Source organism: Oculina patagonica, chromosome 11, assembly GCF_052425735.1.
Source record: "Oculina patagonica isolate OP01 chromosome 11, crgOcupat, whole genome shotgun sequence".
Classification (NCBI taxonomy): Eukaryota; Metazoa; Cnidaria; class Anthozoa; order Scleractinia; family Oculinidae; genus Oculina; species Oculina patagonica.
Window position 1 is genome coordinate 5743676 of NC_135768.1, and position 15695 is coordinate 5759370.

Below are 15695 nucleotides of genomic sequence, written 5' to 3' on the forward strand. Positions count from 1 at the left end.
TTCAATTCTGTATCTTGCAAACAGTAACAATCAATAATTACGGCAGTTCACATGCAGATGACTTGAAATTAAGCCAGTGGTTTTGGTTTGTTTATCTTTGTTTAATTCTTTTTAGGGGTGAGGCGGGGGGGGGGGGTGGGTTGGGGTGGGGCTGTAGAGGGTAAATTAGAATTCTTGCAGGTGATTGTGGGATATGTCCATCTCTAGACTAGTATAGTAATATAAATAAGATATAGACCTGTTAACACTATAAACAACTTTATGTTGCTTTAACAATAGCTTCTTAACGTGGAAGTGATTAAGAAAACTAAGAAATTATAAGGACAAATTGGATTTATTGTTGATAAAATTAAAAGAACCTTAACATTTTGAAGGTTAAATAGTAAGAAGAGAAAAAATACATGTTTGTTTTGAACCGATAATGTAGAAGCTTAGCAGCAACCATTTGAGGTTTTAATTAAAGGCTCTTTTTATTTTAAAGCGAAAAATGCTGTTTCTTATGACAAGTATATTTATTAATCAAATTTCTTGGTCCTTTAATATTATCTGAATGTTATATTTGGAACAACTCAGTTTCAGAGTTAAGCAGATAATTGGCAGCTAGTTATGCAAACAAAAATATATAGTACAGTGAACATTGCTGTAATTAACTTAGTGACTTACGGGTTGAAGTTTTTTTAATTTTGCTTAAATTCGAAAGCACTGTTTATTAGTTACAGTTCTACAGTCGTGCCTCCTTAATACAGCCTCTCGTTTATATCGTGGAAAGTAGCTTTGGTCCGTAGTTAACTGATAATTTTTTTCTTTAAATTAAACCGCTTTAACACGAAGAGCTTCCCGAGACGTCTGTATAAAAAGAGTTTGTTTGTTACGGTAAATCGTGTACTTTTTTGAGAATTCATTTATTGCTTGAGTTTATTGGAATTAAATTTAATTTAGCCGCTTTAAGAATGAAATGTTTTGTAGACGTAATGGTAATGAATAATAATAAATAGCTTATTATTTGAAATGACTGTAAAATCTTCATTTAGTTTGATAATGTGAATAAACTAAGTGTGAGTTAAATGAAGTTGCTTGATGCGTTGTGTTCGTGAAGTGTTTTATTTTCCTCTCCCTTAAGTTGGGTGTGGTTTTCCTTTAGTTTTGCGTTTGTAAAAATAAACTAATAAGTGTAGTTATGTTCACTACTTCGACTAGTTTCAAAGAAAATAACAATACAATTTTTCTGTCATTAAAATACTCTCCTATATGACATAAACGGCGACGATCATGTGTGAAGAGGTGGAAAAAGGTCTCAGCAAAATATTTTCTATACTTTCAGGGTAACACGCGGCAACCTGTTTAGCGCTTTTTAGCCACTTTCTGAGTTCAATCGTCGTTTTCTTTGGAACATCTGTAAGACTACTTGGTTCTACTCGGTCATAGACAGTGAAGTTCAAATTTACGTGGATAATACATAAAGATAAAATAAATTAAAGTCACAAATTACACCCTTTCAAATCACTGCATGTAGTCGACCGGTTCCTTGAACCCTCTTGATGCAAAATCCTTGGTTTCTTAGTCTCTTGTTTTGATACTAAGGAGAGGGGACTGGCGAGACAGCTCACACTATTGTTTGAACACGTCCGTGCTCACAGGCCTCTCAACTTCTCTATAAGAGTCAACAGAACCGTACCTAGCGCGGGGGGAAGCTGCTCCCGCCAGGCAAACTAAAAACTTAGAATCAAAGATAAAAAGCTAAACTAAAAAAACAGTGGCCCCCGCCAGGAAAACTTGCCCCCGCAGACAAAAAATCCTAGGTACGGCCCTGGTCAATGCTGTCTGTTCACTTTTCTGAGTCGCTTGATGCAGTCATACGTACATTTTAAGCTAGAGTTGTTCATTGATAATGATTTTGTTCTACATTGCATTTTGTTGAGTAAAACCCAAAGTTTTGCATCGGAAAAACCCGCATTTGATTCTTAGAAGAGTTCACATGTATAGACTGAATGCAAAGTCTTAAGACTTCGCGCGTTGTTTTACGTTGATTTTGACGTAGCCCAGTCCTTACAGGCATCCATTGATTCTCGAGCTCGAAGAAACAGCAAGATTTTTCAAAATTATCAGGTGTGTTTGATGCTAAGGTATGGCTTTATAGAACTAGACAACAGTTGCTTTCAACTCACGATCTTGAAACACATGTCTTAAACACCATGTTTATCATGATCAAGCATCCTGTAAAATCCAAAGACTAACACTCCAATGATTGCAAGTGTAGAATCTCGTAATTTCTGTGCTAACCATTTTTGTTTGGATTCATTAAGCAAATCCCCCCCGTTAAGTCCTCTCGTCTCTTTTAAGCTCGGACCCCCCTGCTCTCATCTCCGCCACACTCTAATAAGCTTCCCGCCTACAAATCCCATTTTTCAAATAGTTTACTCTCTCTCTCTCTCTTTAGTTTAAACATCACCAATTGCAAAAACCAACACCAAATAATCGCAAGTTTGCAATTTTGCAATTTTTTTGTCAACACTTTGTGGATATATCAAGTACTCCTGTTTCTTTTAAGCTTGAAAAAGACCCCCACCCCACCCACTCTCCAATTTCTAATGACCCTCCCGCCTGCAAATTCAATTTTTTTTAATTAGTCTCCCTTCTCTATGAAGCATCCCCTGCCTCAACCCAATACATTTCATGAACAATTAAAAAGACATTTGTTTTGAGGTGTTTAAAATTGTTTTGTAGAATGTCTACGTTGTTTTTACTGGTTGAGTGACATTTATTAGCGAGCTTAACTGGGCGCATCAGGGGTCTGCTCTCATGCTTGGTTCGTATGTATCATACATATACATCAGGAAGTGGTTTTCTATACAAATTACAAGATTCATTTTTATTTCGGCGATTGAATTAACATACTGTGAAGTAACGAGTGGCGACCAAGACGATCTTCAACCAGCAAATTGGACTGAGAAAAGCCCGATTAATTTTTTTGCGGTAGTTTGTCAAACTTGTGTTTTGATATATCGTTCTGGTCACGCTTTAGAGCGCGTATTACAAAAGATTTAGACTGGAAGAAATAAATAATTGGGGGAACACAAAGTCGCAATTTAATTAGATGAACGCTGTTAGTCAACTTGATGAAGACTACGCTAAGCTGATACAACAAGGCAAAGACGTGGAGATAGACGTTGAAAGGATTGTTGACAACTTAAATTGCAGTTGTTGAAGCAAAGAAGCAAACAACTTCTGCAGCGGTGGAAAAGCAAACAAAGAAATCACTTGAATGTCAAAAAGGCGACGCAAAACGCTTAGATCAAGCGTGAAATAGAGGTAATCAAATTATCGATCGTTGGACAAAGCTGATAAACTTTTAACATGAAGTATAAACCCTGAAGTAACCTGAAGTCGTTCAATTGATAAACAGTCGTTTAAACAATCTTGGAGGACTCGCGTTGCTCGTTGTTGAAGCCGAGCTGAACTGAAACGTATTTACTTTTTTGCTGTCGTGGGAAAATTATAAGATGTTGGAGACTGTCAATACTGAAGAAATTGGAACTTTGAAAAATGCAACAAACTAAAGCAAGTCAGTCTGTTGCTGAAGGCAAAGGGACCCCCGATAGTCAGCTTTTAAATCCCTGGGGTTTATCTGTAGACAGTGATGGAAATATTATTGTTGCTGATACCGGTGACAAATTCATTAAAACATTTTCTACAAATGGCGAGTTTTTAATGAAGAAAGGCGGGAAGGGTTCTCTTACTTTTCCTATCCACTGTATTCAGTGTGGTTTTAGATATCTTATAGTGTCAGACAGAGGTGAACATTGTATAAAGGTTTTCGACAGGAATGGAAACTTTGTTTACAAGTTTGAAAAACGGGGTAAAGGAAAGGGTGATTTTAAATATGCCCATTGTTTGTCAGTGAACAAGTCAGGACACCTGATGGTCTGTGATTCACGTAATGATAGAATACAAGTATTTGAACTGAATGGAAAGTTTGTTGGCAAGTTTGGAACAAATGGTAGTAAATTAGGAGAATTTTATTCCCTGCTGTCTGTAGCAGTTCTTAGTAATGGTCGTATTGTTGTGTCTGATTATAACTACAATCAGGGTCGTAACCAGGTATATTTTTTCATCGCTGATCCCAAATTTTAGCTCTAAATTTTGATCCCTGATCCCCAAAATGTGGCAACATTTGATCCCTGATTCCATTCTGATCCCATCTGATTGGCCGATCCGGATCCCATGACTTGTGATCCGGGATCCCGGGTCCATGATCCCGATCCCGGGGCTGTGATCCCGATCCCAAGGCTGTGATCCCTGATCCCATATACCTGGTTACGACCCTGCTACAATCGAATTCAGATTTTCGAGTGAAAATTATTCTATCCGGCCAAGTTTTTTGAATGAACGTTGATGTGGCGAAGCAAATTTGAAACTCTTGCCTGTGGATGGTATAGTTGTTAAGTAATAGTTTTTATACGTGCCAAAAAAGTGTACTAAATTAAAACATAATGGGTAAATTGTTAAAAAGTAAAACTTCAGTCTTACTCAAATTAAAAGCAACATTATTTTCGTTTAGGAACTTACACTTTTCTAAACTTTCAAGACAATTTTTTTAGAAAGAAAAGTACTTCTTATTGCGATTTTTTGTAATACGTTTGGTTTCCATTTTTTAAGGTGATTGATAGGAGAAACATGTAGGACAGTCGATCCTTTTTATTGTCTTACTGACTGACGTCCTTCGTTGAAAAGTAAATTTTGTTTAAATAAAAATCAAAAACAGTATTGTTAACTACAGTCGGGACTCTTTATTTCGTACAGTGGTTTTTGGCTATTATATTTTCCTCTCAAATACATATACATTTTTGTAGTATCATTTATACTAGCCGCTTTAAGAATAAACCATTTTGTAGAAAAGACATGTCAGTGATAATGGACGATAGTGAATTGTAAAATTTTCATTTACTTTGATAATGTGAATAACCTTAAGTGCGAGTTAAGACCATAAGACAATGATAAGAGTTACGCTGCTTGATACCAATAGCGATAGTGGTACCAATAGTAACTTACCGATTCCACCAGTTATTGAAGCATTTGCGCCGCTTAGCGAGGATGATGTGCGCATGCTCATTGCAAACTCTAAATCTACATCATGTTGCCTTGATCTATTCCAACGCCACTACTAAAGTCCTGCATTGAGCCTCTTATTCCAGTGATAACTAGGATAATAAACATCTCTTTGGAGTCAGGAATTTTTCCTGAGAAATGGAAAGAAGCCGTGGTCATACCGTTGTTGAAGAAATCGGGCTTAGATTCAATGTTTAAGAACTTGCGTCCCGAGAGCAATTTAGCCTACATTTCAAAGCTCACTGAGCGCGCTGTATTCAATCAGACATACGACCACCTAGTCCGGTCGGGTCTTTATCCGCAGTTGCAGTCCGCATATCGTCAGTATCATAGTACGGAGACAGCGTTAGTCAAAGTTGCTAATGACATTCACTTGAATATGAACTCGCAGCGCGTCACGCTACTCGTCCTTTTGGATTTAAGTGCTGCGTTTGACACAGTGTATCACGAGATTTTGCTACGACGCTTGACTATGAGCTTCGGTATACGTGGAAAGGCTCTGGCGTGGTTCTCATCGTACTTGTCAGGGCGTAGCCAGCGCATTTTGTTCGATGGGGTTACATCAGACAATTTCGATCTGCGCTTCGGTGTTCCACAGGGGAGCTGCTTAGGTCCGCTTCTGTTTGTGGTTTACGCCTCCAAGCTCTTCGAGATAGTACAAGCCCACCTGCCCGACGCCCACTGTTTCGCTGATGACACTCAGCTCTACCTGTCATTCAATCCCAATAGTCCAACAGATCAATCGGAGGCCGTGTGTACCATGGAGAGATGTATCAGTGACTTAAGGAAATGGATGTAATTAGCTTTTTTTAACTTTTAGATCTAGTCAATAATGTGTATATAGTTAGTATATTTTAATATTGTTATGTTTTAATATTGTAATGTATATAGTTAGTATATTTTAATATTTTTAAGTTTTAATATTGTAATGCGCTTTTGCTCATTTATATGTTAAAAAGCGCAATATAAATTAATAAATTATTATTATAAATTATTATACTTTGATGTTACATTGCTTATCGGCAAACCAAACCTTGTGAATGTAAAAAAACAAACAAATTGTTATTGGACTTGCGAGCAGAAGGTTAGACTTCATTGTTTTCAGGGATGAAAAAAACACGAGAGTGCGCGGGAAAATATCTTCGCAGGAGGATACACGCACGTCGCGTGTGCTTGTGCGAAGTTGAGGGATTTTTTTGCGCGCTCGCGTGTTTTCAGTTCCACTTTTAATGAGCACTGTTGGTTGTCTAGCCGAAGGTGAGGCCCGGAGGTGAGGTCGATAAACTTGCAAAAAAGTTGCAAATGAGTCCCAATACGAACTAAAAAAAATAGTTCAAGAGGGTATAAGACGTATAAAGATATTAATTTCGTAAGCCCTGTTACTAAAACATCCAAAACAATGGTTTTAATTCTTTCGTGATAGCAGTGCGTGACACGCGAACTCGCGAGAGATTATATTCTTCAACAAGGTCAAGTATTATTTTGAGACGCTGTGTTTGTCCGACAAGCGCGTGCTACAATTCATGTCCCACATCCCGCCTGGATTTTAAGCTCCATCCCGCATCCCGCCATCCCTATGTTCAAAGCCGTATCGCTTGATGTTAAAAAACAACAGAGTGAAGTTTTTTTATCATATTTATTGATAAAGAAAAAAAGTTCAAATAAAGAGTAACAAACAGTTATATCTTATATTTTTAGTCTGATAAGTGTTTGAGTGACATCTATCAGGTCTTTAATATCAGCGAGCTTTTAACTGGATTCGTCAGGGTCAAATTCCTGGGAATCAGTATCCAAGACATAATGACAAATATGCCCCTCAAGCAACGTTCCATGATTGGTTCGTGCAGCCGATTCCAAGAAGAGCTAATAAACGGCACGCAATGCGTGCAGAAGCGATGACGTTTCAATATGGGATTTTTAAAAGAAAAAGAGTTAAAGGACGGGTATAGTTCTCACAGCTTCTGCTTGAAGCTTCTAATATGCGACTGGTCGCAGAGACCTGTCACTGCGACTTGTCGCCTAGTGTGTCCCGACCTTTAGACATGTTTTGAACCCTGGCTGCTTACTGTTTTTAGGCGTTATTCGGGTACGGTAAGGGTTATTATCTGCCCATACTACTTGATAGCCAGCTTTATAGGAAGGAGCAAATAAGTTTAGAAGCCACTGGACGCCTCAGTTATTTAATGCTGACATTGGTGTCGTTAATAAAAGCGAGATTTTAGTTTACAAATGAGAGAATAAAATTTCTCTGCAAACTGGTATAGATTGTTTACAGCACATGCATACTTATTTGTTATAAAGGGGGAAGAGGAGTGGTCAGGTAAATATAATTTCTCAAATTAGTTGTTTTAAGGATGGTTTTCTTTATTGAAGTTAGAAGTTTAGTTTCTAACCACTATTAATTCATAAAACACAGATAATGAGTTGCTTTGATCACAACATTGGTACTTCACTTGTACAATTCTCCCCAAATTTCATTTAAGACGATTTTATACAGTTAAAAATGCAGCGTGGTTTTTTCAAGTGTACTATACAACCAGGAAAGCTGCCATAACTCTGGTTGTACTGTGTTGAAATAATGTACATGTATGTACACATAATTTGATTGTGTCTTGTTTAAACGCAGCTATTACTTGACTACAATGACTGTATGATCTCTGATGCAAAATATGTCCAGTAAGTCCAAACATGTAAGTCCAAAATGTTGTTATCATTTTTCTGCAATACACACAGTACAAGTAGAGTGCAGTAAAGAAAAGTTGATATAACCAGTGGTGGCTGTACATTGAAGTGTATTTTGGTAAACGAGGAGTTGTTAAAGCATAGATTCTTTGACTTGGATGGTATTGCCACATTGTATTTCCTCTGTCTTGTTTGAATATATTTGGCACTGATCATAAGGGCTGCAATGCTGAATATGTAACGTTGTAACCAGTTACATTTCTGTGGGCACTAACACACATACATAGTGTCTCTTGACAGTGTGCAGAGTGAATATGTTGAAGCAAGTAGGTCAGCACATGGCAGTCAGTGAATACTTTGAAGACCATATCTTGTACATTTTCTTATTGGTTTGCATTTCTGTTGTATAAAAAGAATAAAAGAGGATATCAATCGTTATTACAAATTTAGTAAAACTAACTTATAATTTATACACAGTGTTATACTGATTATGTAGTAACACATTTAAAATTATTACAAAATAGAATATACTGAACTATATAATTACAACTAGATGTGAACATACACGTGTAACATGCACGTACAGTATAGTGGACCAGAACAAAAGATTAACATCTATACTTACCTAATATGCAATGAAATTATTAAGAGTTTGTGACCCAAAGGGTCACAAAGGGCTCAAAGGAAGCCTTAACATGTATTGGATCAGACACTGAGATTAACAACTAGAACACTATAATGGGACTCAAGTAAAACACTTAATTCATTTAAGTTTTCTTTCTTTCTGGGCACATACTTTCAAATTACTTCCTTTAATCAGTTACTAGAGTCATTATAGCCTACAAAAATATATCTACTCTCTTTTGGTTGCTATCCACACAGCTTTATGGTCACTGAAGTATGTCTCAAGAACACCAGTTTGGACCCTTGATTCATTTATATTTGTGTAAATGTGATCGATTGTAGTTCTGTTATCAGTGGTGAAGCCTGAAATATGTTGTTTGTATCCATATGATACAATCATTTGATGATATAAACTACTGTTTTGTACCTCGTTATTAACATCAATGTTAAAATCACCAAGTATTATATGAAAACGTTCTGTTGATATAATGGAATGAAGTTCTCTCAATGCTTGAAGTAGGCATCTCATTGGCACTTTTGGCGATCTATAAATCCCAGCAATAACAACATCTGGCAGGTATTTAACTTTTATGATTGTAATTTCAACTCCATACATATTTTGACATTTAGGATATTCATCGTTACATTGAGCTCTGCTATAAACTGCAGTACCATAGAATGGTCTTTGTGTATGCAATTGCCTATCAAAAAATGCGTCATTTCTAAACAAAGAGAAGTCATTGATATCATATTCAACATTTTGGTCAAACACCCACAACCTAGTTTCAACAAAGACATTTACATCTGCTGCCTTTACATTAATATCATTTCTCACATCTGATATGTGTTTGTGTAAGGAACGTACATTAAGAAAGACAATCTTGACAAAATCATCACTGATGTCTCTGAGAGATAATAAGGGTGGTCGAAGATAAGCTGCTGTTCTCAATCTCTCCATCTCTTTTTTAACTTTGTTACTCACAGTTATCTTTTTTTCATTGAGATTCTTTATATGCAATCCATCAATTGTGGTTACTCTGCTTAATGCAACATAATGAATGTGAGGAATAGCTCGTCTTGAAGTAAGATCAACTACAACCTCGGTTTCAGTGTCACCCTGAGAACGATGAATAGTTTTTCCTGCTGATGGCCGTAAAGGAAACTGTTTTCGAACGATTTGAGCAGCTTTACTTCTCCCTACAAAAAATGTTACACAAACTGGTTTTATTGGTGTCCAATTCTGTTGGATATTATCACTGTAAAGACTTCTATTTTCATTTCGAGTTTTCTCTCCAACTTTAGCATGATCAAATTCAACCCAAACAACTCCATCGGGGCGTTCAGAAGTTAGCAGACAAATAAATCTCACTAAACCTGCACTACCATTTGTAAGCCCATCATCTAATCTGATGTTTTGACAGACTTCAATCCTTTCATTTTCTGCAATTGCAAGACGAGTGACTAATTGCATAGTTTTTCGTGGATCATCTGGAACCTGTCTCAGTAACCGTGCCTTCAATTCCTCAGATTGAGCACCAATGACACTATCAACTGCCTTTACAATATATTTTCTACCAGCTGCAGAATTGTAAACTGCCCTGTTAAACTCGTCAACCCTGTCGTTTTGAATGAATAAGTGTGGAGCATGTCTGGGATAGTTCACTTCAGGATCTTCAATGACTCTTGCTCTCAGTACATTCAAGTCATTCTCAGTGTGAATACCCTCACGTAGCCGATTAAGAATTTCTGCAAACTGACGACTCTCCCTTTGACGCATAATTTCATGCAATTCAAACATCTGAAAATGTTTCTGCCACAGATTAACTGCTAAAGGAGCATAATCACTTTCCAAATCTTCAAAGACATACCCATCAAATACAGGTTGGAGTTGAAACAAATCTCCGATTGCTATAATACTCACTCCTCTAAAATCATGAGCTGTACCTATGACATCCTGCAGTCTTTTATTAATCTGAATATTAAACATAGAATTTCCTACCATTGATACCTCGTCAATAAAAATTATCTTCACACTAGCAAATTTACATCTTAAGGAGTTCAGACGACTAGCATCAAGCTTCTTATAAACCTTCAAGGACTGGTTTGCAGGCACTGACAATGCAGTATGGATTGTACTTCCTTGAATATTGTAAGCAGCTTTACCGGTTGGAGCAACAAGAATAGCTTTAATTTGATGAAAATCTTCACCAGCTCTTGTGTTTAAGTATTTGTAAACTGCTTGAAACAGCACTTTAGTCAAGTGAGATTTTCCGACTCCAGCACCACCAGACAGAAACAAATAAAAGGGTTCATTAGTTGTCTTCACAAGGTGTAAAACATGATAGAAAAATTTCATTTGATCAACATTAAGAGAACGAACAGCTTCCCTGTACTCTTCATCTGGCAATTCATCAAACGAGATATTACGTTCACAACTCTCAGTATTCGAAGGAATCCCAAGATCTTCAGAAAGATCATAGTTCCTAACTTCTTCTGTGTTGCATACACGTTCGCATTCAGTTTCTGCAAGGTGATTCAGTTCTACATGTTGTGTGTTTGGAGCTACACAATCCCACATATCATCACTGCATTCTATAGTTTGTACATCATCTAATACTTGGTCCAGCTGCTCACTATACGGTGCATACTGAGCCATTTGATCATTTATCTGTTCTTTTAATATTTGACATCGCTTCTGGTAACTCTCACAGTCTCCTAGCAAATCAGTATTTTCATTTCTCCAAGCAGTAAATAACATGAGCAGCTCACGATAGTGCTTTTCAGGATGACTTTCTTTATTAAACCAAACACACCTTATTACCCTAGCCTTTGACCGCTTCTGAGTTTCTTTTTGGTTCTTGTTTGATTTCAACTCATTAATACAAGTAATATCTGTACTAACATAATCTTCGTTGTTGTCATCATCAAATATTTCTAATGGCAAACCATCAACATCAGTATTCTTGGATTTCTGTGAATTTTTAATACTTGATTTCCTATTGTCATACCAGGCTGCCCAATCAGCTAATGTCACATTCTCTAGACAAGATGGCCTTTTAGTATACCTTTTTATCAAGCCACCTGATTCAATATCTTCAGACTCATCTTCTAGCTGCTGAATGTCATCAATTGATTTCAAAAGACAAACTCTTTCATCTGGTAAAGCCGTATTGATAAACACCACTTCATGAGAAGAGCGCCGCATTGGTAACTGAAGTACAATATACACTGCCTCTTGTGCACTTACTTCAACGCTATTTAAAAACTTGTTACCTATGTCACGTACTTGCTGTTTAATACCCAAATTTCCTTCTCTGGCTTCCTCACATGCTTTTCTTAAAAGTTCACTCATACCTCTTTGTGCCTTTGATATGTAGGAAACAACATACATTGCACAAGAGTAGATATCTAGGATGAACTGAACATCCATATTAGCTCTCCATGCAAGCAGACAGTGGTTGTTATAATTATTGATTCTCAGTTCATTTGGCTTTCGTTTCAAAAATATGGTTGCCCTAGTTAAGGAAGATCTAATGGCAAGAATATATTCTTCTTCTTTGACACCAAGCTTTGCAAGAAGTTCTTCAAATGAAATATTGTCTCCTTCCTTCATATCATTAAGTTGCTCACTGATTTCTTTCCAAGTTGCTTTGTGCTGGTTCGAAAGACTAATCTCTAGGGGTGTGATGGTAATCGGTTTGGGGCGGTTTTTCCGGCTTTTGCCTTTCAAAAAATTAGGGGAAAAAAAACCCCATTATTTGCTTTTTGGCCCCCCCCCCATCTCTTTAACATCACTCAAAGGATACAAAATCTGAGTACTTTTCATTGGAGGCTGTGGGAAATTAAATCTGCATTGTTTCTGGAACTTCTTTTTACAGGTAAATGAATGTTTATGTTCCTGACGAGAAACCAATTCACCTAATTCACAAATACCTGCAGGTTTTGAACAAGAGATTATTTTGTCAACAAAATAACAGACTTTTTCATCCGAATCTTTACCAAACTTTGGTGCACCTTCAATCCATAAAAGCATATGAATGTGTGGTGAGCCACGTTGCTGAAATTCAACTCGATAAAACCAATCTGCTATTTTTCCAAGAGGCGCACAGTCACTTTGCAAAAATTTTACAATCAACTGCTGAACTTGAAAATCAAAATGTCTTGCACATGTGACAGGATCACTTTGAATTAGCCTTGATTTTTCCTCCCACGACAATGCATTTAATTCATCATCACTGTATATTCTATGATCAGTCAATTCACCTAACATCCTTAACAGATGATTCCACTTTGTTTCAGCTGCAGAATAGCTACAGAAAAGTGTTGCAGTTCCAAGTTGTCTTATCATGGCAAATAAATCCTTTTTAGCTTTCTCAAAGTATGGCGGGGAACCACGAAGAGCTCTTAGAAATCGATAGCCTTCATCAAAATGAACTAATTTGTCTAAAGCACCTTCCTTCTTTAACTCCCCTGCTGTCAGTCTCTTTCCTTTTGTTTTGTGCTTTCGTAATGCAATCTGGCACTTGCCTAAGATTATTTTCATTTGTAGCTTTTTTAGTTTAAAGAAAATATTTTCAATACACTGAGCAACTCTACGATCAGAACGCCTTAACTCTGATTTGCAAATGTCACTATAATACACTGGCACATTTCTATCCTTATTATCCGCTCTTGCTTGACCACAGAATATACCAGGATATGCTAGCTCTTCACAATATTGGTCTTTAAACACACTCATTGGATGATTGCTTTCACCTGGTGCAATGTTCAAAACCTTTTCACGTTCATAATCTTCTATAAAGTCTGGGGATGTTAACATTGTATCCAAAGTACCAGCACACATTTCTGATTCATCCAGCTCATTCCAAGAATCTTCGATTTCTTCTTCAGTAGGACGCGAATCCTTAGAAAGATCTCTACTAGGAAAATGCAAATCTTGTCCACTACCTGAGCATCTCGACATATTTAGAGTCACTGGTATACCTACTAATGCTTTAAGAGAGATAGTGTTTGCTGGTCCATACCCTTTTGAACACACTTCCACAAGAACAACATTTTTGGGGTCAAGAATTTTATATCTGAAAAGTTTGACCACAGCGGAAGTACTTACATTTCCTGTTGCTTCACGGAATTCAGGAGATGACTCGTCATCTTTCAGTGGTGGTAAATCATGTACAATGGCCATGTGCATACTAAAAAGTGATTGCTCTTTTTCCCAGGCACTACACAAGGAACAAAAAAACACCACTTCATTACTATCACAATCATTTTGATGAAAAATTGGACTGCAGTTACTCTGCTCATAACACTCACTATCAGTTTCTACTCCATGATCATACAAAATATGATTTTCTAAACTCATTACATCTATTAAAACTTCTTCACAGTCAAGGCAAATAAAAACGTTATCACGTTGCAATGAAAACAATTCACCATTTTCTGAAAATGATTGTACAGTAGTATTCACTGACTTATTTGAAGGCACACACACTTCCCTAATGTTGCTTGAACTGCTGCAAGCACTATCATTACATATGTCATTTTCTTTACATCCTGTGAACAAATCATTCCAATCTGGGTTCAGTTTGATGCTTTCTTGTTGATACAGTACACCATTTTCAGTCAGCCACTTAGCTGCTTCAAAAACTTTGGAAGATCTTACGTTTTGAGATAGGACATAGTTCTTGTATTTTAATTTTCTCTTAAGTTGCACTTTAATAGTGTCTGTTTCAGTTGATAGCCTTGGCAAAATATTCACAGTGTTAATGACATCAGCAGGAACATTCACAATGTTGCCATGAATTTTAAACTGCTTTCCTCTAGCTGCTTCGTGTATCTTTTGAAAGATTAATCGTGGTGATACAAGTCTCCACTCTAATTCTGTTAAGTCTAAATGGTCAGTTTTACATGGAAAACTCATTTTATTTTGGACTGCACATACAGGGACTTTATTCTGCTTTAGGTGATTATAACAAGTATGGCAAACCCATTGAACTGTACAACAGTGCTCTTTTGTCCTCTATGCATCTCAACACAGCTTCATTATCAAGTTTCAGCACAGTTTCAACTCTGACAAGGCTGTGTTTGTACCACAATTGATCACAACATGTGCAGACAAGTGTTGGCCCTGTAGCAACAAGTTTGTGAAAATTAACGATTAGCTGATCATAAGATGTTTGCTTTAAGTCACCTCCAATATTCTGAACTTTGCCACTTTCAGATTGTTTTCTCCTTAAATGAGCTTCTCTCCTTTTACTTAACCGCTCTTCTTTCTGTCGTTTAGTTTCAGTTTTCTTTACTCTTCTTTCAGATTCCCGACGTATTTTTAATCTCCTATCTTTTTGTTCTTTGCTCTCAGTTTGCTGACGTTTTTCTCTTTTTCGTTCTCTATCCTTCTTTAACCTATCTTCTCTCTGCTGTTTGGTTTCAGTTTCTTGGTTTTTTCTGATTTGTTCCCGAGCCTTTCTTAACCTTACCACTTTTTGTTCTTTGCTCTCAGTTTGCTGACGTTTTTTTCTTTTTTCGTTCTCTATCCTTCTTTAACCTATCTTTTCTCTGCTGTTTGGTTTCAGTTTCTTGCTTTTTTCTGATTTGTTCCCGAGCCTTTCTTAACCTTACCACTTTTTGTTCTTGGCTCTCAGTTTGCTGACGTTTTTCTCTTTTTTGTTCTCTATCCTTCTTTAACCTATCTTCTCTCTGCTGTTTGGTTTCAGTTTCTTGCTTTTTTCTGATTTGTTCCCGAGCCTTCCTTAACCTTACCACTTTTTGTTCTTTGCTCTCAATTTGTTGACGTTTTTCTCTTTTTTGTTCTCTATCCTTCTTTAACCTATCCTCTCTCTGCTGTTTGGTTTCAGTTTCTTGCTTTTTTCTCATTTGTTCCCGAGCCTTTCTTAACCTTACCACTTTCTGTTCTTTGCTCTCAGTTTGCTGACGTTTTTCTCTTTTTCGTTCTCTATCCTTCTTTAACCTATCTTCTCTCTGCTGTTTGGTTTCAGTTTCTTGCTTTTTTCTCATTTGTTCGCGAGCCTCCCTTAACCTTAACACTTTTTGTTCTTTGCTCTCAATTTGCTGACGTTTTTCTCTTTTTTGTTCTCTATCCTTCTTTAACCTATCTTCTCTCTGCTGTTTGGTTTCAGTTTCTTGCTTTTTTCTCATTTGTTCCCGAGCCTTCCTTAACCTTAACACTTTTTGTTCTTTGCTTTCAGTTTCCTTTTTCCTAATTCTTTGTTCCATATACTTTCTTAACCTATTTTCTCTCTGTTGCTTGCTCTCAGTTTCTTTTT

At 36.9% G+C, this 15695-nt stretch overlaps 1 protein-coding gene across 1 annotated transcript; it reads right to left on the reverse strand.

Moving 5' to 3' along the window:
- Nucleotides 1-8641: 8641 nt before the first annotated feature.
- Nucleotides 8642-14413, reverse strand: LOC144630776 (uncharacterized). Its single transcript, XM_078489143.1, has 2 exons — nt 12232-14413; nt 8642-12135 (listed from the first exon to the last, which is right to left on the reverse strand). The coding sequence occupies exons 1-2, from the start codon at nt 14330-14332 to the stop codon at nt 8642-8644; spliced, it is 5595 nt and encodes a 1864-aa protein (XP_078345269.1). The 5' UTR covers nt 14333-14413.
- Nucleotides 14414-15695: the final 1282 nt, after the last annotated feature.

Excerpts from the sequence above, each read along its gene's own strand:
- LOC144630776 (XM_078489143.1), bottom strand. The coding sequence starts at position 14,332 with ATGAGTTTTCCATGTAAAACTGACCATTTAGACTTAACAGAATTAGAG. Across the intron at positions 12,136-12,231 it reads CCCACAGCCTCCAATGAAAA|GCAAAAGCCGGAAAAACCGC; the intron begins GTACTCAGATTT and ends ATTTTTTGAAAG.